This window comes from Candoia aspera, chromosome 1, assembly GCF_035149785.1.
Source record: "Candoia aspera isolate rCanAsp1 chromosome 1, rCanAsp1.hap2, whole genome shotgun sequence".
Classification (NCBI taxonomy): Eukaryota; Metazoa; Chordata; class Lepidosauria; order Squamata; family Boidae; genus Candoia; species Candoia aspera.
This window is the reverse complement of record NC_086153.1, coordinates 280,520,124-280,547,897: the sequence shown is the minus strand read 5'-3', so window position 1 is coordinate 280,547,897 and position 27,774 is coordinate 280,520,124. Positions and strand designations below refer to the sequence as shown.

The 27,774-nt window shown below is 39.8% G+C and overlaps 1 protein-coding gene across 2 annotated transcripts in view; it reads left to right on the top strand.

The window, feature by feature from the left end:
* Nucleotides 1–27,774, top strand: part of ITPKA (inositol-trisphosphate 3-kinase A) — a 64,448-nt gene that overhangs the window by 20,540 nt on the left and 16,134 nt on the right. Inside the window, exons 2-3 of one of the 2 annotated variants that reach the window (XM_063289937.1) lie at nucleotides 2,271–2,327; nucleotides 25,806–25,902. In XM_063289937.1, coding sequence (XP_063146007.1) covers nucleotides 2,271–2,327; nucleotides 25,806–25,902 — 154 coding nt within the window. The remainder of the gene's footprint in view (nucleotides 1–2,270; nucleotides 2,328–25,805; nucleotides 25,903–27,774) is intronic. The other variant, XM_063289938.1, reaches the window with a different exon arrangement.

The following is a 27,774-nucleotide window of genomic DNA, read 5'->3' as shown; positions in this document are numbered from 1 at the left end:
CACACACACTCATACACAGATACACTCATGCACAACTTGGGCCACTTCTACAAGGAACTGAAAAGAGCAGTTATTTTGGAGTGAACTCTGTCATTCAGAGCAGGTACGTTTGTGATATTAGCTATGTTGGCCGCCTTGAGTTATTTATAAAAATAATAAAGGTGGGATAGAAAATAAATAAACAGATAAATAAATAAATATCCACAATGACCTGGGAGTAAGTCTAAGTGTAGGGTTTTCTGTAGAGTACGTATGCACAGGTTTCTGCCGTATGTCATTCTTTGCTTCTATAATAACTCTCCTCAGATTTTAGATCTCTCTCATTTTACATTCTGACTTTTACTGTGATCAGTTGATGAATAAGTGCCGAAGAAAGATTAAATATGTAAAGTGACATCTTTGAATTAGTGCAAAAGAGTGAATATTTTTGAAAAGAAAATTGTAAAATTATTTTTCAGAATGAACCCAGGATTTAACACCTGGCAGCAATCAGATCTAACAAACCATGTTTCCTTTTCCATGTGAATACTAGAAACTATGCTTTGTACAAACTATCCTTATCAAATTAGAAACTTGATTTGGAATATTGATTTGCTGACAATTACGGTTTTTGAAAGGGCAGCCCCATATTTACCATATTTGGATGAAAGAGGAAACCAATAAAGACTCATTCCTCTTTCCTTCCCCCCCGCCCCCAAGATAGCTTAGACCTATCCATGTCCACTAACTTAACGTTCCAAGAATGCTTTTGAATCCAGATAGCTATTTGAATTTGTTAAGATGAATTATTTTATTAAATACAAGTTTCAGTAGGGTACTTTGTGGTGACATCAAGAGGTTCCAGTCAGGGCAGGGGTCCTTTTGAGCACCACATTATCTTCTCTTGCTCTGAAGTAATTAGAGATATCTTCCTTGTATTGCAGAAAACCTTATACAGTTCTGTTCTTGAACATTCATAATGGCTAAAACCAGTCTCTTTCCATTTTCCACACTCGTGAAAGAAAACAGATTTTCCATTTTTCTGGGAACAAAACCACAACAGTTTTGTGCATGTTAAATGGAGCAATCTAAACAGTGGATCTGTAATACTGGGTTGCTGATAAAACCTGATTTGAAACCTTCCCCTTTTATTAGTGCACTTCTAATGATTGCTTGAAAAGGACAGTATTTGTATGAGGAAACAACCTCTCGGCATGTAAATTAGCTGTTTTGCTTACAGGAGTCCTTGGTTTGACATCCCCTCCCTGGGTATTGAGTGGGGTGAATAGCTTTGCTTGGTTTTCTGTTCACAGTGAGCCATTGCTTCATGATCTAGCACAATCTTGACTGTCTTTCGAAGTCACTTACTAATTTTGGAAGGCAACACTTCTTGCTGTTACAATGCTCTTATTCTATTCAGGGGAATGCTGGTCCTATTGGGAGAAGCCAGGAAACCACCCAGTTTTCTGCTTTATACAAAGCAACTGCTGTGGGTGAATTATGCTGCATCTGTAATTAATATGGCCAATACAGTACTGTGAATTCTTTGTAGGAATCTCAGGCTAGCTTCCCTACACTAACAGTGCACCAGAAGTCAAGTATACACTTAATGTGTAGCTTCCCTGCTGCATTTCTCCATTTTCTAAAGCACTGAATGAATACATGTATTCAATAAGAGACAAAGGAATTAGAATAAGGTCCAATTTTATTGGCAATTAATTTTAATGAACTGTTACTCAATTAATATAAATTCTTTACTTTGTCCCTGTCCTGCCTTTTGTGGAGTATAAGTCTTGTGCTTTTGTATATATACATCTGTATATGCACATGTATATGTACGCACATACGTATACCGGTATGTTACATGCACAGCGTAATAAAGTTAGGAGTGAGTGGTTGCTGAGAGCGGTTTCATCTGGAGTTGGCAATCCTATGTTGAGAAGGTGGGCATTGACATCTGTATTGATAAAGTCATCCCTTCCTTTTGGGAAGGATCATCTTCAATTCAAGGGAAACTTCCTTTCTGGTAAATACAGTAGATGCCCTCATTAATCTCCATGAGTTTCTGAAAAGATGAGGAGGAGTTTTCTGCATAATTAGTCAGGGAACTGGTTGCTGTTAAAAGGAAGATTTTTTTTTTGATGGCAATACTGAGCTGTCTGCTTGCAATAGGTCCCCAGAAAATGCAACTATTCTGCCACACTAACACTATTACCAAATGTTGTTTTTATTTGCTACATATTGGAAAGTTAAGTGGCACCTCCTGGCTTTGTCTTCTTCTCCTCCCACAGAGGAGCCATTGGGAAAATATCCACCAATCAGTTGCCTTACATAAGGATGGAGAGGAGGTAAGTTTCTACAGATGACTGGACTTACAGGTTTAGCAATTCAGCTGGGACCAAGGCATTGACCTTCTGGGTGGGGGATGCCTTGCAGAGCAAGACAGGCTCTCCTGATGTTTTGAGTCACCCTCCCCAATCTGGCCGATCAATGCTGGGCTTGCTGCTAGTCTAAAGAGTGGCAAAACAGGAGAGGCCACCCTGCTTCACTAAGCAGTCCTCCCTCCCATTATTAATTTAGGCAGCCAGGAGGAGCCAACTTTTTACCCATCAGATCTCCAATTCCACTGAGCTGCCAGCCAGGTACTGTAACCATGTCTTCTTGTTTCTCCTGCCATCCTCCCAGCCCCAGCAGCTGATCCCCAGGAGCTGACTCTCCAGTACTTGTTAGGTAGCCTGAAAAAGGGGATAGGCCCTGGTGGCTTTGCATGCTGAAGGAGAGATCCTGCTTTGCTACACACCCTCCTAGGGCCTATCAGCTGTTTTTTAGGCTATTTTTAAACATGGGTTTACTGGTCTTCTGAAGTAGAAATAATTTATAAAATAATAAAGGCGGGATAATAAACAAATAAATAAAATGAACAGCAACTGGCAAGCATGGGTGGGTTTTTATCCTGTAGTGGCAGATAAGAAAAGCTGGCTCTCTCCTGGTTTATCGGGGATCCCTTCTACCTGCTCCCATTTGTCAGCTGCTCTTTGGGCTGATCCAAGTTTCTCAGCTGGGAGTTGGATGGGAGACCTGGCAAGTACAGGAGGAGAACCCAGTTTGAAAGAACCAAGTTCTCCTGCTACCTGTAGCCCATAGCAGAAAGAACCAAATCATCCTGCTCCCCGAAGCAGAATGGCCATGGGAAGCAGTGCCCAAGGATTGGAGGGCAGGGGGCATACCTGCCGCAGACTAAACTAACCAGCAGGGGCAAGGTTATCCCACACCAGAGGACATCTATATGTGACACTGGTGAAACATGTCATATTGCACCCATGACCAAACTGCTTTGGTTTATTGCCTGCTTAAAGGGAGAACGCTACTTTAACACTGGAAAAGCTAAGGATGACTCAAATTGGAGTTGGGGATGAGATGAAGTCAACATTATGAAGATGTGTCAGAAAAAAAGAGGTGGCTCAGGCATGTTTGTGCCATGGTTATGCACATGTGGAAGGGCCTCTGAATATGCATTTTCTGCTTGCCTGACATCCTGGAACAGCTTGGCTATTTTGGCATTAAGAGGGACTTAAATATTCCAGGAAAATAAATAAGATTCAGTTGTAAGAGCTGGCAATGGATAATTGCCTGTGGCAATGGCTTCCAAGCTCAACATTTTCTTTTCTTTTTTCTTTAGCTTGATTTCCAACATGAATATATACTTAGGAAGAAAAGTCATGTTTGATTTGTAAACTACGATTGTATAAGTACTGCAGTTTGCTTTACAATGACAATCCTTGAAAAGAGCAACAGAAATACACTCAGGAAAGAGTCATATATGGAAAGTTGTAAATCCTTTATTTAGGGAACAACTTGTTTAACGAAGAAGGTTCTCAGGTTTCTTGCAAAGGATGTCTTCATTATTCAACTGAATTGTTCTCTGCTATGCAGAGGATGATTGCATGCAATTATACTATTTCCTCTTTTTTTTTTTAAGAGTTATGGATATGAATCACAGGGTCCAATTCCCTGTTTCTGCTCCTCTTTGCCCTACAAGCCCTTGTAATTTCTACCTTTAGCTAACAGAATAATAAAACAATAGAATGGAAGGCTTGGAGCTTGGAGATCTTCTAGTTCAGTCCCCTTGGCAACACAGCAGTGTGAATTTTTCAACTTGCTGCACTAGAAGTGTTTTTGACCATTGTGTTAGGGCTTGTTGTGCTGCTTGTATTTTGTTTTCATTATTTTGCTTGTTGTAGTCAAAACTTTTCAATGATGTGTTTTGGCACTGAAGAAGTGTAGTTGTATGTGAGAACATTTATAGTTTCTCCTGATATTAAATTCTCAGAATAAAGAAAAAAGAAAAAGTTAGTACTGCTTGAGCCTGGTAGCACCTTCAAAACTAACCAAATTTGGCTTATGCGCTAATAAAGCTTAGCTCATGAAAGCTTATGCTCTAATAAAGTTGGTTAGTTTAATGGTCTACTTTATTGCATTGACTAACATGTTTATTTCCCCATCTCAATTATACATGCTATTCATGCTAGTTCCATGCTTCTTTCTGTTAGTATTCTGAAAATGAAAGATAAAGCAGTACTTTCTTGACTCTTGAGATGGCCTTAGATTTTAATAACGGTTTAATCTGGGGCTAAATGTATAGTATGGCTCAGTATATCTCATTGCTAAATAAGGTTCTCTTTCTTGAAAGAGAGGTTACAGGATTTCCATTGTGTGTTACAGCTACACAACTCGAAGTGCAGCAGGAACATATTATACATTCCATGGATCTAAGAAACCATATTGAGGTATCAGCAGCTTCATGCAAAAGTGTGTGCCTGTTCTCCATTGTAACTGACATACAAACCAGTGCTTCATTGGAACAAAGTCTTTCCCATCCTGCAAAAGCTTAGCATTCTGTGAATTCCCTAAATGCTCTTTGGCACCAAGTACACTACATAGGGTAGTCTACATCTTACAATCTGTCAGCTGAACCAGAGGAGGAACAGGATTTTTCCTGTAAATGTTATATGCAAATGTTTTGCCATTGTCATTTACGGGGAATAGTGAGTAATCATAGAAAATAATGTAATATTATCAGTGCAAAAAAAAATGTGCTATTTTCTTTTTATACTTGTGTGTGGAGAAGAAATTACACCTGGGCAAAGCTATGAAAAAAGGATACTATAATGAAGGAGAAGGGGGAATCTGTGCTGTTGGTCCTGGGGTTAGAGTGAAATATTTTTTTCATTTAGTCTTTCTCTCTTAATGGTATTTTGTTTGTTCTTTTTTGGCGTCCACTGTAATGGTTTTATCCCAATATTTTGGTCCAATATGGTTTGCTTGATTTTGGCTTAATGTGTTGTGTAAACCCAACCGTATTCAATAAACCATGGTTGTGATGTGTGAATGACCTAACCTTTCTCAGCCCAACTTACTTTATATTGCTGCCATGAGACTGGATCTGTGATCAGTGCTTGAAAGATGTGTGGACCACAATTTTAAGAAACACAAATGTTGCATTTACAAAATGAACTATGGCTATTACTGGGCAGAGAGCTCTACTTTTAACTATATGAGAGAGAGAGATCATGCATGTGCGCTTAGCCATGGCAGAATACTTAGTGAGCGGGTGCTTCTGATAGCATTAGGAATCCTCTACCTGAAATAATACTTTACTTGTGAGATATTCTACTGATACATTGCTTCAGTCAGGTTGCCTTTATTAGCAGTGTCTTTGGTGGCACTGTCAAGGATCACTCAGAGGTTACTGGTGGTTTCTAAAGGCTTTCTTACATCAGTTCACAAAGTGTGGTTTGTGACAGGGAGTCGTAACAGAAATCGTCCAGTGTCTGCAAGTGCTTAGTTTCTGTTGATAAAATTTGGTTGTAATGTTAACTCATTGTACATGCATACATATACTCCTCCAGTGGAAGGAGATGGGCGGTGACAAATTTAGTAAGTAAGTAAGTGTATAGTATGCTGCATGTATTTCCTTAGTAGTATTATAGACACTCTTTATAAACCTCTTAAAGACCAAGAGCTCAATGGATCAGGATGCTGAAATTCAGCCAGTGTTGTGTGCTTTATTTATTAAATTTTTATGTGTCTGACTTGTACCAGACTAGATCTGGAGAGACTCAGAAACTCACTGGGTGAATTTGGGTAATAGTGCTTCTCAATATACCTCAAAAGATTATTGCTGTGGAGATTAAAAGAAAGATGATTCCCTTGAGCATCTAGCAAAAAATTAAAAAAGCAGGACTAAATCTAATGAGTAGGAGTAGAGGTGCAATATAGTGTAATAGGTACTTGTAGGTAAAAGTAAAGATACAATATAGTAATAGAACTATATCTCTGAAACACAGCATGGATACAACTAAGTGCGGTAATCACCTGAAATAATGGGAAATGACCTCCTGATGAATTCAGAAAAATCAGATTGTAGACACTAGACCCAGCTGTGCCTTTTGTGTGTATATTTTGTAGGCTATCACATATGCTGATTTTGTACAAATCATCCTAAAACCACTTACTATTCCCATATCTGATTAAAAGGAACACACATTTCATAGGTTTTAAAAAAAATCTGCCTTTATACACTTTATGCGCTAAAGATGAATTAGCAAAAATATGTTAGCTCTTTGGAGGATAAATAGCTCCTGTGTAGTTTCACCTTTCCAGAATATTCTGTGGCAAGGTTCTATTAAAAATGGCTGAATATTTATGTGAACAGCTTAGAAATAGGCATGAATTGCTTGCCTGCTTAAACAAATGAAGCACGTAGTTCCAGTTTTATAAGTGCTCTCTTTGAGACTGCCACTGGGACATTCTGGCTCTTCAAACTTTGCTGCTAGCAATCACTAGAAGCTTCGGCTCTTACCTGCATTGAAACCAATGATTTTGATATGACTAAATCCCCCTTTGATACAGAGCTTAGGGAGAACTGTATGATGACAATGAGAAAGTGCTGAGGTATTAAGCAAAGTAATTGCTGAAGGATGTGGTTTTTCCTGTAGGTAAACACCACTCCCTATTAGATAACATATACTCTGACTTACATACTTACAGAGTGGGCTCCTATTTGTAAAAACACCCATTTATTACTTACTATATTGGAAGTATGATGCCATATAAGTTCAAAATCTTTCAGGGGGTGTGAATTACTGAAATGAAGGAGATTTAAGGTGAAGGGTGAGATATGGGGTCTGGCTTTCCAAAAATTAGGAAGACAGGTAGAATAAGTCTCCTGTTGCTGCCTGTTCGTTCTTGTCCCTGTTTTGATATTTCAAGACTTAATTCTGCCTGCCAAACACTCTAAGTCTTTTCTGAGAATGAATGAATCAGAACACGTAATCCTCTCTATGACGGCATTATCTGTTGTTTAAGTAATGAAAGCTGGGGATAGGACTGGGCTGAAGTTATTTGATTTCCTGAAGATCACTGACATGTTTCCACACAGAAAAAATTAGTACTTCTTCCTTGTTGTTTGTATTTCTACACATGTATTTGACCTCTGTTGGTATTTTAAGAAATGTTTACCAATAATTAGCTCATAACTGTGTTCCTACATTGCTAGTAGTGTTAAAGGCCTCTTACATATTTTTTCCCCAGTTTTCTATTCCTGTCAAGTATAATGTCACTTTTCACTCTGTGTATAAAATACACTTGTCCTATTTTGGTTTAATGTTTATGTTAACTTGAAGGTTAAAGGTTTAAAGATGTAAATGTGATGCAGAACCATATACCAAAGATTTGGAATGTATCAGTTCATGAAAAATCTGAATTTACCATGTTTGGACAGTCACTAAAAGAATGGTTGTACTTTGACAGAAAAACTCAGCCATGCTTCATCTAAAATTGTGGATTTACAAAAGTGTTCACTTTCTACCTTGAACTTGATCTGTATTGATAAAGAAGGAAGATTGACCAATATGTGGTCAAGTTTAATTCATTGTTTAAAAGCAGTGCTTTTTCTTAGATCTTTATTCCATTATATCATTTTTTCTTCTTAATGTTTGTATCTTTTTTTTTTTTCTTTTATGTTTCAGTATTCTTTTTTCTGTATAATAAAGCAATAAAAACACTCATTCTGTAGAAATATTAAGGCAAGCATTATTATGCATATATGTAGCTGTTTGGTTATATGATTAAGTATATATTTGGATTTGTTGCAGCTGTAACTAAGCTGTACCACTTATCTGCAGATGACTCGGCATTTGGTCTGATCTGTCTGCTCAGTTGTGTACTTGACCCATAAGGCAACATGTGTAATCAGAGTTGGTTTTCTGGGTTGGTTAGTTCCGAAGATACGTAAGACAAGTTCTTTGGCTAAGAAGGCTGTCACTAGATGATGCTTGTATTGATATGATACCTAATCAGTTGTTAGTCTATTAGGAAACAATTCAAATGTAATAGGAAACTGGAGCCGACTACACCAATGTAGTCCACACAGGCTAGAAATTATATAGAAGTTATACTCTCAACATACAGTATATGGAGGCTAATAGATTGGAGTAGTTTTGTGGAAATTAGGGAATAGATAAATAGATTTAATTAGCTTAGGACTGTATCTGTCATGAGCACTGATGGTGAGCAGGAGGGGGCCTCTATCCAGGGGGGAAAACGCATGCGGAGTAGCGAGGAGTTGAGCAGCCATTCAAAGAGACACAGAACAGACCCGCCTTGGCTTTTGGGGTTTATCTGTCTGGGTTTTCCCACGCTTCTTCAGTTTGTTAGGATTTTCTATCTTACGCAGCAGTAATAAAACACTTGAGACTTATTCCTCGCCTCAGCGTGGTTCCTGCCTGTTAGGACAGTATCCAGTGCAAAAAGTTCCACACAATATTTCTCCCTTTTCCCTTCAGTATCAATTTGCTGCTACCTTAAGAAACTAGTTTTGTAGGGATTTGGGCATATCTTTGTGTTCTATGATGAGGTGTGTAGTTTGCCAACATCCTTTGATAAAAGGTATAGCCAACTAGTGCATTGGCTAGGGGGCCATTAGTGTATCTCTGAACTTTAAATGCCTCTCTGTGAAAGCCTTCAGATTATCCCTATCCTACCATTATGTTACTACAAAGATCAGAAACCATAACGCTGGTAGTATTTGACTGATGTTGTGTCTTTTGTATTATGTATATGAATCATAAAGTGCTTGCTTTATCCCAATATGTCTGTGGACCAAATGAAACTTAATAGGTAACCCAGCAGTTTCCTAGAATTCTACTCCTATGAATTTCAGGTGCATGTTAAAATAATTTCTCTCTAATGATTAATTTGTCATGCCTTGTTTTTAATGTTTATTCTTGAAGCCCTTCTCTTCTTCCACTATATCAGACATAACGCAGGACATCTGCGATTTGATTTTCCAAATTAAACAAAGGAAGAAAGGAAATAGCTGAACTGGATTTTGTACAGTAGCATAAGGCTGAAAGCAGCTGAGAGAGATTACATTTGGAATATGGATGGATGGTTAACTATTGCTATTATTATCTTGGTGTTCCAAATATCTGCCCTTCCCTGCAGCTACCTCTTCCTCCTCCTCCTCCTGCTGATAAACGCCATAGATCTTACACCTCATATATGATTTTCTTCCTAAAGGTGTCGATGGTAAACAAAATTCAGCATTGCATGGTGCTGTGTGTGGAAGAATCCTGGCACGTCCTCTGTTTTTATGCTTCCTTAACCAGTTTTACTTAGTTACCTGCTGTGATCCCCTGCCGTTGCTCTTCCAGCAGGCAATCCCAGGAGCACCTCTGTTCTCAAATAAGTCTGTTATTTACAAAGAGATTCAGTGTGGAGAGGTCAAAATAGATCCAGTTTTGTATGCTCTGAGTAGTATCCTTAGTCTGTGTTTACTCACTGTGATGAATATGTTGATAGGTCATGTGCTTTGAGTAAAACCACCTTGGGGTGATTCTGGTTTCTACGTTAAAGACACGGCTAAAGGTTACTGCTGCTGTTTTCTGAAAGCTCAGCAGGTGTATCCTCTGTGGGGCACTCATTTCCTGTTTATGTCAGAGGACAGGCTGAGTTAAGCTGCCAGAGAGGTGAGAGATATTTGTTGGTAAAAAAGGAAAGGTGGCAAGATGCAAACCTCATCATCCCAGATTTCCCCTTTGTGAAATGCCTTGCAATGCATTTCAGGGCAGGGTGGCATGACAATAACTAGCTTTGTAAAATATACAAAGTCACTATAAGCATTTCCACACTTCCTCTATTGCGTTTGTTCTTTGTTATTGCCAAATGTTGCTGTCTTCATTGTGTGTGAACAGCACATATTAAGCAAAGTGATCGGTTGAATCCTCCAGTTTTGTTGCTCTCCCCTTTTCAGCATGTCAGCAGCTGTGATCTCTCCCACCAATCACAGCACTGCAGTAGGGATGGGGCAGGCCTGGCTATAGGACGCAATCCATAATTTCTAAGCTACTTCCTGTGCCCCTTCTCCTATACCACATTCAGTCATAACCCAGAAGGAATAAAATTAGAATACACACACAAAAGGACATTAGAGTTACAAAGTGAGCTCGGTCACAAGAAGCAAGTTTAACTTAGCTTGTTTTGCCCCTTTCCTTTCTTTGTATAGGCAACAAATGCTGAGTTCTAGATTCCACTGTGCTGTGTTGTGGGACAGGAGATTCATCTCATAATTTTAGCCTGTTATGCAATTTCAGCCCCCATTGTACTATTTTATATTTCACTGTTTGAGTGTTTCAGCCTTGTGCTAAACTGGTAAGGCCCATAGAATTAAAGCTCTTACAGAAGAGTTGGCTGGACAATCTAGACAGGCCACTAGTATGACACTGCTGTGTCCAGCTGTTTAGGGAGACAACAGCAGAATGAGGACAGACAAGGTTGGTCAGGATCAAAGGGGAAGATGCATGCTCACATCAGCATGAAACGGCCAATAAACCTAATTTGAACTGGTATCAGTGTCACAGGATGTGAAGAATAACAATTTTTACATTGTGCTTGTCATTAAGTACTGCTAATTTAAAAGAGAAAGTGCTCTATTAACCCCAGTACAGCTAAGTCTTACTCCTGGTCTGGGGATGAGATGAAGGCAGTGTTGTAGGGGCACAGCAGAGAAAAGGATATTGCCAGGGCATGATGGTACAATAGTTAGTTGCAACTGGAAAAAGGCCCTATGAACAGGTGGGGCAGCAGTTGAGAGCTAGTACAGTTTTGACACCCATCTTATAGACAGAGGACTTTCACAAATCTCCAGTGCTGTTCGTATTTCCTAGATGAACCAGTGAGATACTTCTTTGCCATTATTCTGGCAACGTATAATTGATCTTTGCCATATGTGTATTAGGCATATTTTTCTCTCCACACTTGGCTGATGAAGATTGGCTGGTATTGGTGCCTGTCCATGCTTCTAGATTGTCCAGTGGTTATCTTTTTTTCAGCCTTTCATAAGGAATAGAGTTAAAAAGAAAAAGACCAGGCCTTGTCAGGGACATCCAATGAGTCATAAGGCTTCTTCTTTCCTTCTTAGCCTGGCAGATGATAAAGCAGGTCTGCTGCATCAGTGAGCCACAAGTAAACGATGAGAAGTGCTGCATAGGTACCACCAGAAGTGCTGCACTTCAGGTACCACCAGAACCTGCCTCCGTGACATGACCAGGGGTGGACTGCCTCCATTTCTCCTCACAAGTCCCAGCAACCTGTGACATCACAGGACTTCGGGTTTTGCAACCCAAAGTCCTGCCTATGAGATGGCTGACCATGCAAATTACCGCCTTGTCAGTGCACCATGAGGTGAAAAAGATTGAAAACCACTATGAGAAAGTATTAGTGTGTGGCTTACTGGCCTGTAATGGCTGAATAGAAATGGGCTGGTCATGCTAAAGCTCTCACATTTTTAGAATAATTGGAGGTTTAGTGGCTGATATGTTTAGGTATGTTTCCACTTGTCTTCATAAGCATATCTCAGTAGGATCAGGGAAAACCATCATCACATGATTTTGATAAACTCAGAATGAAAGAATGGAATGCCAAAATATTGTTTTGGCCTAATAGTATAACTATTTTTTGTGGTTGCTACCAGCTCTCCTCAACTCCTTATTTGGATCCATTTATATACATTATTTGCAGAAGATTTTGCAGAGTTTTTGTTTTTTGTTTTGCTCAGGATCATTCATGGGGTCATCTTAGCTATGAATTTATGTGACCTGTCTTGGTAACTTTGGGCTGCTTTCAGATATTGTAATTGGTCATTCCTTGGCTTTCTTTTGTTCTTTTTCTTTCTTACAAGTTGTAACCTGCACAATCAATTTGACTTGTTTAAGGAAACATGTTGCAGTGTTTCCCTAAACTTGCACACTCAGGTTTAGAGTTGGCAGCTGCTCATCTGGCACGAAACCTGAGAAGTCTAATACTTTGCATGCTTTGAGGATTCAGTTAAGCTGGCAATAAATTAAATCTCAAATCTGAGCACAGTAATGCTGTAAACCTTGCAATTAAAATGGCAATGGTAGCCTTGAAAATGAACCATTTGCCACTAGATTTGTGGTGGTATAGTATTATATAATTTAAGTTGCTAACTGAGTTCCAAATCCATAATGTATCACTGCTTTGTTTCAGGACTGAATGAACAGCATGCATTTGTGAATTTAGTTCGCTACTTAATTATTTCTTTGTAATATTAAAACAGATAGTATATCAGTTCCATAAATAAATACAATTTTTGGTCTATTGCAGAAAGACATTACATCACTGTTTTCTGTGGGAGCTGAGGTGTGGAAAGATATGAGGCAGTGGCACCCTTTGGGATGTCCATCTATTGTGTTGGCCTATGGTTTGAGCCTGGGGTCAACATGTAGCAACCATGGACAGCTGCGAAACGCCCCATCATTACGGTATGGCAGTGCTTAGTGCTGATGCTTTCTGTAGCCACCTCTCATTAATAAATATTTCACCACAGAACAGTGGCATGTACCTGCTTTTTTTGTATTGTAAAATACCCCTGGATGATGCTACCCTGAGATACCATGGGAAATTAAAATGACCTGTAAGAGTATAGTTTTGACTTCTCAAGAGAGAAGAAATCTCACCAGGATGCTTGCCAAGGATTGTCTCAAACCTGAAACCAGTCTAGCTGTTTTGTTTTTCAGGTGTTGTTTTGAAAGAAACATGTAGTTCTGTGTTGAATCCTTAATTTGATGCTATCTGTGTTCTCCAGGTGAAAACAAGTAAAAATATTAAAAACATTAATAATATTAAGGATATTCAATCCAAAAGATGTAAATAGATTTCCATCCTTAAATCTTATTACTTAGATGATGTTTCTGAACATTATTATTATTTATTATCCTTATTGTATCAATTATTATTTTATTCTGCGCTTAATTATAAACACAGAATAAACAAAAAAGCCCCTATGATTATTGGAAGTGGTTTGCCTTTTTGTGCAGCCCACAAACAGAAATGGTCAGGATGGCTTACTATACGGTGTAACTACGGTGTATGTATGCAGCATGTGTTCATAATTTCCAGTCCCTATCTCTATTATCTTGTTTTATCGTAATCTAAAGCTTCTGAACTTTGAAATCAATCATACATGTAATTATTTGCAGTAGTTTAACCAAGGATTTACCAGAACATGGGTGTTGGTGACTAATTTAGAATTTGCAGTTCAGATATCAAAGAGAGTGGACACAGGAGAATTACAATTAGTAATAAGAGTTTATTAATGAAAACCCAGTACCTTCAGCATTGGAGGGATTGTTCCTGCAACTCACTCAGTGAGCCAGAGTGGAGGACATTCCATGGAATCAACTCAAAAAGGGTTGCTTTTGTTGGGCAAGTATTATAGCCCTACAACCTCTCTCCCCATTTTGCTTAGTTTAGGCACCATCAAGGGAGGGTTATATATTAATGAGGATTAAGTGTCTAGCAGTTATTGGGTGCCTGCTAACACAAAAGAGGGAAATAATTATCTAATTGGGGTTAGAGCAGGAAGCTTGTTATCTCACAACTTGCGAAAGTAAATAGGAAGAGCTAGGTTGTCTAAACAGCCTCTCTTCCAGGTATTAATTGAAAAATGCAGGTCAGTAAGAGGACAATGGATAACTATAATAAAACTATCTTTGGACAGTTTGTTCAGTTAATATATCAATAGGTATAAACCAGGGTTTCTCTTATTTTGCACTGCTGCAATCTTCTCCTTAATGACAAATGAACCCATGTATCTACCTACCCTATGAGCAAAGCCAATGATTTTATAGAGGCTAAGGCTGGGCACCCCCTCATGTCCTGCTGTGCTGCCTCATGGTGACTGGGTGGTAGTGTTCCAGGGAGGAATGAGCAAAGAATATCAGGACTTTGCAGGTAGTCCTCAACTTACAACCATTCGTTTAACAACCGTTCGAAGTTATGACAGTGCTGGAAAAAGTGACGTATGATCAGGCCTCACATTTATGACCATCATAGTGTCCCCACAGCCATGTGATCATGATTTGGGTGCTTGGCAACCATCGTGCATTTATGATAGTTGCAGTGTCCGGTAGTCATGCAATCACCATTTGCAACCTTCCCAGATGGCTTCCGACAAGCAAAGTCAGTGGGGAAACCAGCAGGGAAGGTTGCAAGTCACAGTCATGTGATGTCTCCCTTTATGACTGTGGTGATTCACTTAATGACCGTGACAAGCTAGTTGTAAAATCAGGTGTGGTCACATGATGCTTCACTTAACCACCGCACCACTTAACGATGAATTTTACGGTCCGTGTTGTGGTTGTAAGTCGAGGATTACCTCTACACCAGGAGAGAATATACTCCCAGCAGGATGACCCAATGTGTGAAAGTCATCCCAGTTGGCCAGTTAAAGCAAGCAGGTACCTCTAGTGGACAGCAGTGGTATAGGAAGATGCTGGAGGTGGATGATCACCTTAGTGACAACAGCAAAGTCCTTATTTCACACTGTGTAGCAATGATAAATCACTCCAAGAAAACCACATGGATAGACAAGATAAAGTGATTGACAATATAATGCTGAATGATGAGCCCTTGCTGGGTGTCACTCAGCATGCTACTAAGGAAAACTGAGGATCTTTTGAAATAGTAATGATATTTGTGGCATAGCTAGATTAAAGTCTTTGGGACTTCTAGTTGTGATGTTGCCACATAGGAAAGGAAAATCCAAAACTGCAAGGACAGAATTACAGTGGGAACATGGAACATAAGAAGCATGAACGTGGAAGAGCTCAACACAGTGAAACATGAAATGAAACCACTACAAATTGACATCTTAGGCATCAGCAAATTGAAATAGACAGGAATTGGACACTTTCAGTCAGAAGACCACACTGTTTACTACTCAGGGTACACAAAAACAAAGAAGGAAAGACATTGCTTTCTTAGGAAGGACATAGCAAAGATAATGCTTGGATACAATGCCGTCAGTGACTGAATAATGTCAGTTAGATTTCATGGACAACCCTTTAATATGATGGTTATCCAGGTTAATGCTCCAACGTCTGATACAGAAGAAGAGGTTGATGAGTCTTATGGTCAAATTCAATTTAAAAGGAACAGAACATGCAAACACAATGTATTGTTTGTGGTTGGAGACTGGAAAGCTGAAGTTGGAAGTAGGAGGAGGAAAACTTAAGTTGGACTATATAGTCTAGGAAGCAGGAGAATGACTGATCAGTTTCTGCCAAACCAATTATTTTGTCATTGCTGGTACAGTATTCAAACAACCAAAATGACATATGTGTACATGGACATCACCAGATGGAATACACAAAAATCAGATTGACTATATTATTGGTATAAGGAGGTGGAAAAGCTTAGTAACAACAGAAAAAAGTTTAGGTAGGAGCTGACCGTGGAACAGATCATGAACTGCTTATGCGCAAGTTCAAAGTCTTCCAAGTGGAAGAACAAAACCAACCAGTTTCCACAATATGATCTTGTCCATATACCCACCATTTTCAAAGAGAACCTCAGGAATCACTTTGAAGTCATGAATCTCATTGATAAAGAACTAGATGAACACTGGAATGAAATCAAGTAAGTTGTTAATGATGAATGTGAAAAGAGACTGCTAAAGACAAAGAAACCAAATAATTATATTTAAATTTCCACAGGTGCATCACTATGCTCTGGATCTTCCCTTACTCTAACTGTGGACAATTCATCCCTGGGCATGCATACCATGTATGCCTGATGTTGGAGACCTACCAGAATGTGCTTCTATTCTGCCCAGACAAATGCCAGTCTAGGTAGAGTTAGAGCAAATTCTGGCAGCATCCCTGCTATAAACATGCAGGCACCCAAACATTTCTGACCCCTCTCAAATTTGCTCATGGACCCCAGGGGTCATGCTCCACAGTTTGAGAACCCCTAAGTGAAATTAATAAAATGTGCTCCCTGCTACAAAGACTACTAATGTCACTTGTGATGATTCTAGATTCAGGTGGACTCACAGAGTGCAAGTTTGATACTTCAGACTTCTCCAGGAAAGGTTTGACATTACTCAGTTGGAAAGACAAACCATCTAGTAACAGAACTGCCATTTTGTCTTGTCTGGATTGAATCAATTCAAGCAGACATAGAACTGTAGTGACTGCAGTTCTGTAGAACCAATATACATCCTCCATTCTTGGAGCTTTTTCAGTTTATGTCTCTTTTTTTTTCCATTCAGGTCACAGCACCTTACCAGTCTTAACCAACCTTGAAAAAGCTAAGTCATGTTGGCCCTGGTTAGTACTTGGATTGGAGACTATCAGGAAATCCCTGAGCTTTAAAGAAGAAAATGATAAACCACCTATGTATTGTGGCCAAGAAAACAACTTGGATGTGTCTATTTTTTCCGCTTACTTGATGGCTAATCAAGTAAAAAGTGACTGCCCCACTTTTTTTCAACTTTTTCATGATATTTGTAGTGGATCTGTATACATGCTGTCTTTACTAGCAAGGAGGGCGTTTGTTACCATCAGTAGATGGTGTTGTTCCTAAAGTATGTGGAAGAGAAAAGGGCAGGGCCAGGTTATCTCTTGAAGAATAGTGTTCTTAGATTCAGATCCTCTTCCCACGCACTTCACCTCAAGTTATGTGAGTGTAGTTGTTCCGTCATGTTAGGTCTTGTTTGTTCTGGGGCTGTTTCTGCTCTTATCTCATCCTACCCAGAAAAATTTTGTTGACAAGAGGTGAGTCACATTTAAATTGGGTAGGAGAGACTATTTACCTTGGAGGATATGCTTCCTGGTTAAGATAACATTGGAGGGGTTTAAGGAACATTTTTCACCAGGGTACCTTCCCCATCGTAAATTGCCCCATCAGGTTTTTGAGTCACAGATACTGGTTTGTATTTGTCTCAGGCCAAATGAGTGCCTGGTTTGTGGTTTAAGTCTTAAGGAACCCTGCTCTTGCATATTCTAAGAAAAGAGGCAGCACCTCATGAAGACAAGTAGGAAAGTCTGAGTTAAACATCATGTTATTGGCATCTCTTTTTATATACTTATTCTTCCTTATGTATATGCTGGAATAGCCTTTCTTTGCAAACAGCCTATTCTTCTGTCATGTCAGCTCTCCAGTTTTTTACGTGGTCGTATTTATTTATTTATTTATTTATTCATTCATTCATTCATTCATTCATTCATTCATTCATTCATTTATTCATTCAATTTATATAGCCACCCATCTCAAACCAGTGACTCTGGGCAACTAAGGTAGACATGCACAGGTCTTTTTATAGCCATCAACACAGTCATCCTGATTTTCAGCTAGAAATTAGTCTACAGCAGTGTTTTTCAAACTTGGCAACTTCAAGATGTGTGGACTGAGGAATTTTGGGAGTTGAGGTCCACACATCTTAAAGTTGCCAAGTTTGAAAAACACTGGTCTACAGAGTTAATGCAACTTTTGTGGAGCTGAGGACTGCAGTTGGGTTTTAAGTAGTCTGCTTAAGGCTACGTTCCAAAAATTATGTGACTCCAGGACAAAGAACTGAGCAGGACCATGATAAAATCTAAATGTAAATATTGAATTGCAATTAAACTAGGTCAATATAGTCCAAATAATTACTTTATGTGACTTTAATAATTTTTCCTTTTTGTCACATTAAAAATTACAATTCAGAGGCAACTTTTGGATTGGTTCTGAAGATTATACCCAAGGTTTTTGAAAGTATATGTTGTCTACCCCAAGAAGCTAGATTTGTGTGGAAATAACTCTCTATGATATGATTTTAATTTCATTAAGATTTGAATTGTGATCTGTCTCAAGGGGAAGACAAAGGCTTCAAGAAAAGTAGACTTTGCATCAATCTTTATCAAAAGAATGCTGTTTATTCCTAATTTGAGCATAATTTAAATTCCTTCCTCTTTTTGAACTATACTTTCATTTTGTTAGAATGGGTAGAGATGTCCCATTCCAAAACACTCAACTTTCAAATGGGGACACATTATTTATTTATTTACGGTCCAAGACCAAATTTAAAAGAAGACAATATTACAACATATTGAATAACAATATGAAATAAAAAATAAAACCTAAAACTTAAAAAAACCCAAAGCAATTAGTAGTAAAAGGGAGGTACTGGGTAAGTTCTGCAAGACCTGGCTATTGTTAAAAATTTTGCAACTTTATTGAAAACAACTGAAGTTTGATCTTTTAGGAGAAAAACGATAATTTCCTGCTCAGATGAGCAATTAAGATTTCTAACAAATGGTATTATGAATTCTGGCCTCCTTTTATTGTATAGAGAACTCTATAGCCACAATCGTTGGCTCTGCTTTTCACAGAGCCATCTTCAGTCTGCCATTTCTTCCCCAGAAGTCGATCTCAGGGTGTTCCTATGACAATAATGCTTGAGGGCATCTACGCAGGCCCACGTGGTTTGTAGAGAGAATAACTACATCATAGGCATAGAGAAGAATGGGAACAGGGCGGTGGGCAAGAGATTCTGGTTTAACAAAGAGCATATCATTAATCTATAAATTAATAATGGAGCTAGAATGCAGCCTTGTTTTACACTTTTAGGGTAGGGATAGATTCCGTTAGATCTCCTTTACAACTTACCTCAACTTGCATGGTGATATCTGAATGAAGGGATATTACCAATTTAAGAAGGCAACAATCAATCAGTGTCGTGGCTGGTTTTTTCCAGAGTCTCTCATGTGGTATAATCTGGAATTATTGCCACTTTTGGGAAGGCTATAATATGTTTTTGGCTAGATGGTGTAATACTGTGCAGAGGTCCATCGTTGAATGACCAGGTCTAAACCCTGCCTGCTCTGGGGCCAGGATGTTCTCGCAAAGCACCCAGTCAAGAAGTTTATGATATAAAAGCCTGGCATATAATTTATGAATTACAGATAAAAAGTCTGATAGGGTGATAGACTGTGGGATCAGACATGTCCCCTTTTTTGTATATGGGAAGAATGATGAAATTCAGCCACTCTTTTGGAATCTGGAAAGAGTTATTTATAGCAGTGAAGAGAGGGGCTAGCATAGATGCCCACCAGGTGGGATGATATGTTTCTAAAAGATGAAAGTATGAGGCTCTTTAATTTGATTTTCATTGATGTGTTTAAGGTTACTGACCTCCAGACAAGATCAGAGATCATAGAATCATAGGGTTGGAAGGGACCTTGGAGGTCTTCTAGTCCACCCCCCTGCCCAAGGCAGGAATCCTCATACCATCTCAGTCAAATAGTTGTCTAATCTTTTCTTAAAAACCTTGAAAAACTTGAGATCTTAGACTCAAGTCATCACAAGGGTTGCATGAAGACTTGTTCATTAACCCAAGGCTTGCAGTACTGAAGCCTTTTCATATAAATGTCTCTGGTGAGTCAGAAATTAAGAAAATGAGGAATATAACAGTATGCTATTAAACATAAACGTAAATGTAAACCATTTTTGTTTGCTCACTGATTTGGCAGTCTTTTTCATTAACCTGAATGCCAATATTGATGGGGCTGTTGTGGAATCGCAACATAAAACTCTTGAACCTCATTTTCTGAAATTTGGAGGATTTGTCCTCTCAGGAGAAGCAACTGTGACTGAAAATTATTTCCAGTTCTGCCAAGAAATAAAGATGATACTGGCAGTTCTCTTCAAAGGAAAAAAGGTCAGATTTTGTCTTCAGTTGGATATGAGAACCTCATAATAAGCTATAATTTCTGCAAATTTTGGTCAGTTTCAGATTCCTTTTAATAAAAAGCAGGCCAAACATTAATTTTAAAAATATTACACGGGGGAAAAAGCCAATTATACTTAGTGTTTTTCAGTTATAATTAATGGGGAAACACAGAGATTTGGGGTTTCAAATCAAGTTTAAGATTTGACTCTAACTTTATTTCACAGGGCTGTCATGGGTGGAAAGTGGCCAGTCTGGGGGAGAAACTGGAGTAGTAATGGCTTAAGCCTAGATAGGAATGAATTAAAAAAAAAAACAAGTCCAGAAAGGGAGAAAGGGTTTGAATATTTTCTCTCTGCCACCTCTTATGATATCATTGCATGACTGTTTCACCCACTGGTGTTGGGAGCCAGCTAAAGATTTCCTACCTCACTGGAACAAAGGATCACCATTACCAAAGGTGCCTCATTCTATGAAAGTGACCAAATGTGTTTGTTTGTACAACATTCTAAATTAGGCTAAAAAAGGTTGGGTAATTTGTGGTTCAGTACATTGTGGTTAAGTCGTTTAAGTCTTAATACATATTATGCTGCCCAGGACCTCAACTGGGGCAGGGGGGGCAAGTGGGGCATGTGCCCTGGGTGTTAGGCTGGGGAGGGGCACCAAAATGAGCACTGGGGGGGGCACCAAAATGGGCACGGAATCCATGTTTGCCCCGGGTGACACAGACCCTAGTTGTGGGCCTGATGCTGCCTTAGCTTTTTGGTAATGCAAGAATGGAATAGCCAGATTGATCAATATATTAAAGCAGAACAAACTGAAATAGCTATTTTGCAATATGCCTGAAAACTCTGAAGGTCTTGTTCCTGGTAAACTCTCCCTGGAACCAAGTTTGGTTTCTAATGACTTCATGGACACATCCATATTAGGGCTACCAGATCTGGGCTGTAAACACCCAGGTGACCACTAAATGGCTGCAAAGAGATGCAGGAAACCTTAACTCTTTGCTGCCATCTAGAGGTTACCCAGCTGTTTACAGCATAGATCAGAGTCCCTCTTTGGGGGGAGATGGGTGGTAGCAAAAATTTGAGAAACAAACAAATAAAATTGAGATCTAGTAATCCTAGTTTATTGTTATTTTCTTAATTATATGGAAGTGGTTTTCTGTTACTGTCTTCTGAGACTTTTTTACATCCCAGTCTAGTCTGCAGACCTGGGTTTTCCTGGTGGTTTCCCATTCAAGTACTAAACAGGCCCTATTTAGCTTTTAAGCCCAGACAGGATTGGCTTGCAATGATGCCACCTGCTGTAACCTTTGTCCCTAGAGCTAAATATGCCAGTAATGATGTTAATGGATTATACAAATGGAAGAAACTTTTTTATCCAACTTCTCCTGTTCTTGTCAGTTGATAAAAAGATAGAATTCTAAAACTGAAATATGAGCACATTCTTTGATGAGATGGTTATCAACTGAACTTAGAATTTAGACACCTCAGCCAGATATTGAAGACACAATTGCTTAAGAGCTTTAAAATGAGATGTTAATACATACGGCACCTAAACAAGTATGGATACCTGATTGTCAGATGTGAAACTGGAAGTTGATTTTTCTTCAGAGGGATCTGCAGTAGAGTTAAAGTCCAGTACAATTATTCAGAAAGGAGGAAGGCTCCTTACAAACTAATAAGCTACCCCCACCCATGTTGCTTAAATTATATTATTTTCCTCTTGGCATCACTGCATGCAGTTGTATGGGACACTGTACTTGTATGGCTTCCATTCAAAGAAGAACTCTGCACTGTCCTTGCTTTTGTGAGGATCATGAACAATGGCATCCCCAAAGCCTTTGTGGACATGAATGTAGATGTTCAGAAGGAGATGTCCTATTTGAAGGATGCTGGCAAGGAGGTGCCTTATGAGAACACCTGAATATAGCATTTATAATTGGTGTTTTTGTTCTTAAGTTATGAGATACCTTTTCCTCCAACAGATATTTCAATAAATGAAAAAAAAGCTTTTTTCTTTGTAATGAAAATGCCCTGTTTTAACTTAGCTGTCAACATTTAACATGCCACCTCCTTTGGCATGTGCCAACACCCAGCTTTGTTCAACAATGGCACAGCCCTGTCTAGATTGTATATCTCAGGCATTCATTGCCTGTTGCAAAATCCCTGTACAGTACAATCCCTGTATGTAAACAAATACATAGACACATGGAAAAAAGAGTATTGTTTTCCTACTTATAAGTAGGCCACTGGAAATTCCTCTATCTGTGTTTAGCAAGTCTGGGATCCTTAAGTCTGGGATCCTTAAAAGTGGTAATATTGTTGGGAGAAGCACCAATGAAACTGAATTAAAGCTGAACCTTACTATTTCAGTGGTATTGTTTCTAATATGATTATATACAGAACATAGTAACATATTCAAAATGAATGGCACTTTGAAGTCCTTTCTCTGATTCTTTCAAAAAGTATGGCATTTGAATTAATCTGCAAAATGAAGTGGTAAATACAGGGAAATATAAGAACACGATAATAAATTGTATATAGATATGGAAAACTGGGTCTCAAATCTAATCACACTGATATATTTCTGTAAGATATTGTGTACAAACAATATGCTTAACAAAATCAGTTGAATTCCTAGCAGCTGCATTTTTACAATGCTTAAGCTTGATTAGAATTAAGATTGCTTAGAGGATTTTTTTTGTAGTTTTGCATGATACGTGCATCAAGCCTATTTAATTAGTTTATGGTTCACTGTATTATGCAAACACAGAAGCTGGGTTAATTCAGTCATCAGTTTATCTCATTACCTAGTTGTGTAGTCAGTGACCTGACTCTCTTAATGCTATTCTTTTCTATGCTAACAGAACTGTGACAGAATGGAGGAAGTAAAGACAATCTGCCACTTTACCTCCCAGATGAGATGGGTCACAAAGAGACGGGTCACATGAAAAGGGGAGGGGGGAGTTGAAATGGACTAAGAAGCTGACAAGTTGAAGGAGAGTTGAAACTGGAGAGAGGAGGAGGAGGAGGAGATCTGAAATTAGGCAGTCTTAGGGTGCTGAAAAGGTCCAGGTTGCAGAGGGATTCAAGACCACCAAAGAGAAATTGATGTAAGTGCCACTATGCAAGGAAGACCTCACAGCATGGGATTTGTCTATTCTGTGAAATATGCAGAAAGAAAAGAAGACATAAGAAAGACAACCCAGGTTTTGCTAGGCATACAAGATTGCCAACTAAGTTTTTACAGGAGTTTTTAATTAATTCTTTGGGGAATTTAGTAGCAGCGCTGAGCCGCTGAGCTTGCCGATCGGAAGGTCGGCGATTCGAATCCGCGTGACGGGGTGAGCTCCCGTTGCTAGTCCCAGCTCCTGCCAACCTAGCAGTTCGAAAACATGCAAATGTGAGTAGATTAATAGGTACCGCTTCGGTGGGCAGGTAACGGTGTTCCGTGCAGTCATGCTGGCCACATAACCACGGAAGTGTCTACGGACAAACGCCAGCTCTTCGGCTTTGAAACGGAGATGAGCACCACCCCCTGGAGTCGGACACGACTGGACTTAATGTCAAGGGAAACCTTTACCTTTACCTACATTCAGTACTGTTGCTGGCAAAAAGATAGTTAATCTCTGAAATGATTATAGAACAGTTAAGTCATAATTTACTACATTCCAACTTTCTCTGAAGGTAGACACAGAAGGCGGGGGGACTGTAGCCGTATTTTTATACATTAGCTGAATTCTGCTTGTTTAAATATCTGAATTGAAAAGTCAAGTATGTCAGAGAAACTAATGTCTTCCTACTCTTGATATGCTCAGAATAAAGAAAAGAAATTGGAATGGTTCACAGGAAACAAGCTTGCATGTTGTATCTTGTCTGATCAATCTTGAGATTGCACAAGAACAGTTCTTGTAATTTTCTCTCCAGCTTCTAAAGGCTGAGCTGCGGAGACATTTTAAGCAGATAAGTCTCGTGTGACTGGACTCTCTATGTCTGATGAATAGTATAGTGCAATTTTCCCAATTTGGTACCTTCTAGTATGTTTCTACAATTTGCATTATCCCTAGGCAGCATGATGACTTGGAGGGTATGGTCGAAGTTTTAGTTCTTTACATCAGAATGGCACCAGTTTGTGGAAGGCTAGTATTATGGCTCTAAGTAGGACAGCTACAATCACACCTTCCTTTTGGCTTCTCAGGGGCATCTGATGGGCTGTTGTTGAAATACCTGATAAAATACGACTTGATCCAACATGTGGCATATTCTGCACATATTTCGCTGAAACACAGTGAACCTTAGAATTATCAGCTCCTCCCTAAGGGTGTGAAAAAGTGAAAAAAAGAGAGAAGGATAACTGGTAATTAGTCTTACCTCTTTTGTTTCTCACTATCATAAAAGCTTTTTATGGGCTTGTGTAGGCTTGTACTGTTGAGTATGAAAATTCAGGGAGGTAGAAAAAAATGCCAGCATGATTTTGTTTAAAAAGAAGAACAAGCTGAATTTTTCTCTGAGAAAAAAAAAAAGAAATATCCCAGGGATCATGAAAATTAAGCAGTGTAGGATGGCTAAGCAATAGGATTCTTCCCCTCCTAATAGTAATTAATTGTTTTTTAAAAAACACCTCAATATTTAAAGCTTGTCCATCAGCCTCATACCATTTTTCTTACACGTTCTAACCAAAAATTATTTTAAATAAAATATGCAATTAGTGAATCTAATTAGTGATAGAAAAATGTACCTTTTTTTCCATTCAGTGATACTTCAGAATATATTAGCTGATCTTCTAGACAGGGTAAAGGAGTTGAATGGTACACAGGGGTTTTTCTGTGAGAATGCACATAGCCATGAGAAGCAATCTCAGCATGGAAATAGATTTCAGCACATGATGGAAGTTCAGCAGATTTTTTGCCAAGAGTAGGGTGGAGAAAGGGAAGAACATTTACCTGGATAATCCATGCAGAAGCTATATGAATTTTCCATTGGAGGAACTTAGGGCAGCAGCCTGATTTGAGCAATGAAATAGACTTAAACCTAAACAGAGATAACTTTCTGTGCTTAGAAAGACTTTTTTCTCACCTAGTCATTTTATGTTTGATGTAGCTGAAAGATCTGATATGTTTGTCTGTGCGCACGCGTGTGTATTTGTTTATTCACCATGGGGGGAAAAAAGATCTTGGACAAAAAAGACTTAAGTCTAGATGCTGTATGGATAACTAGCTTTTATTTACTCAGTGGAGAGAGCACATAACTCTGAATTTGATCAGGAAAGGGAACGTGTTCAAAACTAGACTTGATCCCTCTGCAGTCCTTCAAGGCATTCTTTTCATTTCATGTGGCCCCTGAAGTGCCTGGACTTGTGGCTTGCTTCTTTTTGAGGGAAAAAAAAAGATTACTGAGCCAAGGCGTCAGGATAATGTGATCCAGAAAAATACAAGGCAGAACTACGTATGGACATACAGCAGCATGTCTGAGTTTCACTACAACAGGATTTTGTTAACAAGCTTTATAGCAGTGAATCTTAGATTACATGAGTAAGTCCTAAGCCTCTGATAGCCTTTAACTAGCATGCCTTCTAAATTTACGGGGATTGTCAGTATCTCTAATGGGGATCTGGTTGATCTAATGGGGGGCCTATTTTGGAAGTTGATGGAGATTTGTAACAGTACATAAACACTACACCTCTTTGTACAAGTGTCCAGCTGTTTGATATTCAATTATTCTTTCAACTTTTTTTTTGTGTGTTTCAGAAAAAGGCATGGCAGACAATAAAAACAATTGTCAGTTTGCCAGTCATCGGTCCCTTCAAAAAGCGGTATTCTTGGGTGCAGCTGGCTGGTCACACCGGTGAGAACCTTCTTTCTTTTATTGGCCTATTACAGTAGAATGTAATTTAAAATTATGAATAAATTACAAAGCTTTGAATCTGCCTATAGAACCCCATGCTCGAAAAAATGCCCATGATCTGAGGCAGTCATTTATCTCTAAATACTCAGGTTATTTTAGGACAGTGAGTGTGTCATGCGCTGCCTGCCTCTGAATAATGCACAGACACTGGTTCGATGGATCAGGCTCTGGTTTATTCACAGCGCAGTTACAGCGTCGGAAGAAAAAAGCTGAGAGTGACAGGAGCGCGCCGGTGCGGGGTTTAAATACCCCGCGCCGGTCAGCGCCCCCTCACTCGCGGTCACGTCACCCCCCTTTGTCCAATACGTTGCCCTGCCGGTGGGTGAGGGGTTGTGAGGCCCCGCTGGCGTTCCGGGATCGCCCATCATCGGGTTTTCTATTCATCCGGTGATTGCTGTCAGCTGGGCGATCTCCGTTGTATTGGCGCTGATGGCTTGGGTGTGCTCCGTGATCCGTTTAGTTATTGTTTGTTGGCCGTTAGTCGTTGTGAGTTGATGGCTACTTATCTTGAGCCCCTTCTCCTATTTCCTTGCTATTGTCATGTGTGCCATTGCGCTGATGACTTCAGCTCAACGGCACTCATGACAGAGTGTCAGAGTCAAGCCTGTCTCTGACTCGGAAAGCGAAAACCCCTTCTGAGTCAGAGGAGGAAACAGAAACTTACCGGGCTGAAACCAGGAAAATGAAACTCCAGGATGAGTCAGCAGCACAGGAAGAGTCCAAGGCGCTGATTGGCCAGGATTCGGGAGGATTCGAATCTACCAATCAGCGCGCACCAATGACTAGCAGAAAAGTGCCCGAAAGAGAAGGCAGCCTGATTGGCTGCAGAAGGGTCCAAGCGTGCCAAGGATAAAAGGCAGATGCGCGAAGAGTGAGCTGCCGGAGACAACTGATCCTCCAAGCCTCCAGCTTCCACAGAAGAGTCCCTACCTGCATCGGAGACAGCGCCTGTTGCCAAAGAGGAATCAGCGCCTTTGCTCCGCTCTGAAGAGGACTTGCATCCTGCTTCTGCTGCCATCGAGGATCCTTTGCTCACCAAGCCCAGCAGTCTCAGTCTAGCTTCCAGGCTTGAAACTCCGTGACCTTCCAAGCAGCTTCTTTGTGCCTTGAAACTCCAGCGCTGCTGTGAGTCTTCGGTTCCATTCAACCATGCTTCGTGTGCTCAGCTGGGTTCAGGTGCTTCACACCTATCTTGTTCTGGATCCACGTTCCAGTCTAGTCCAGGGTTTCCAACTGAGTCTAGTCTTGCTCCGAGTTTCCAGTCGTGCTCCAGGTCTCCAGTCCAGAGAATCCAGCCCAGTCCAGGGCTTCCAGCCAAGTCCAGTCTTGTTCCAAGTTTCCAGCCGTGCTTCAAGTCTCCAGTCCATAGAAACCAGCCTGATCCAGGGCTTCCAGCTGAGTCTAGCCTTGCTCTGAGTTTCCAGCCTTGTTCCAAGTCTCCAGTCCAGAGAATCCAGCCCAGTCCAGGGCTTCCAGCCAAGTCTAGCCATGCTCCAAGTTTCCAGCCTTGCTCCAAGTCTCTAGTTCAGAGAATTCAGCCCAGTCCAGGGCTTCCAGCTGAGTCCAGTCTTGATCAGAGTTCCCAGCCTTGCTCCAAGTCTTCAGTCCAGAGAACCCAGCCTAGTCCCGGGTATCCAGCCGAGTCTAGCCTTGCTCCAAGTTCCAGTCTTGCTCCTAGCCTCCAGCCTAGTCCAGAGTTTCCAGTCAAGTCCAGCCTTGTTTCCAGTTCATAGCCTTGCTTTGAGACTTCAGGTCTCCCAGTTTGAGACCTGCATTTTCAGCTGTAGAAGCACTTCGCGCTCCAGTCTCCTC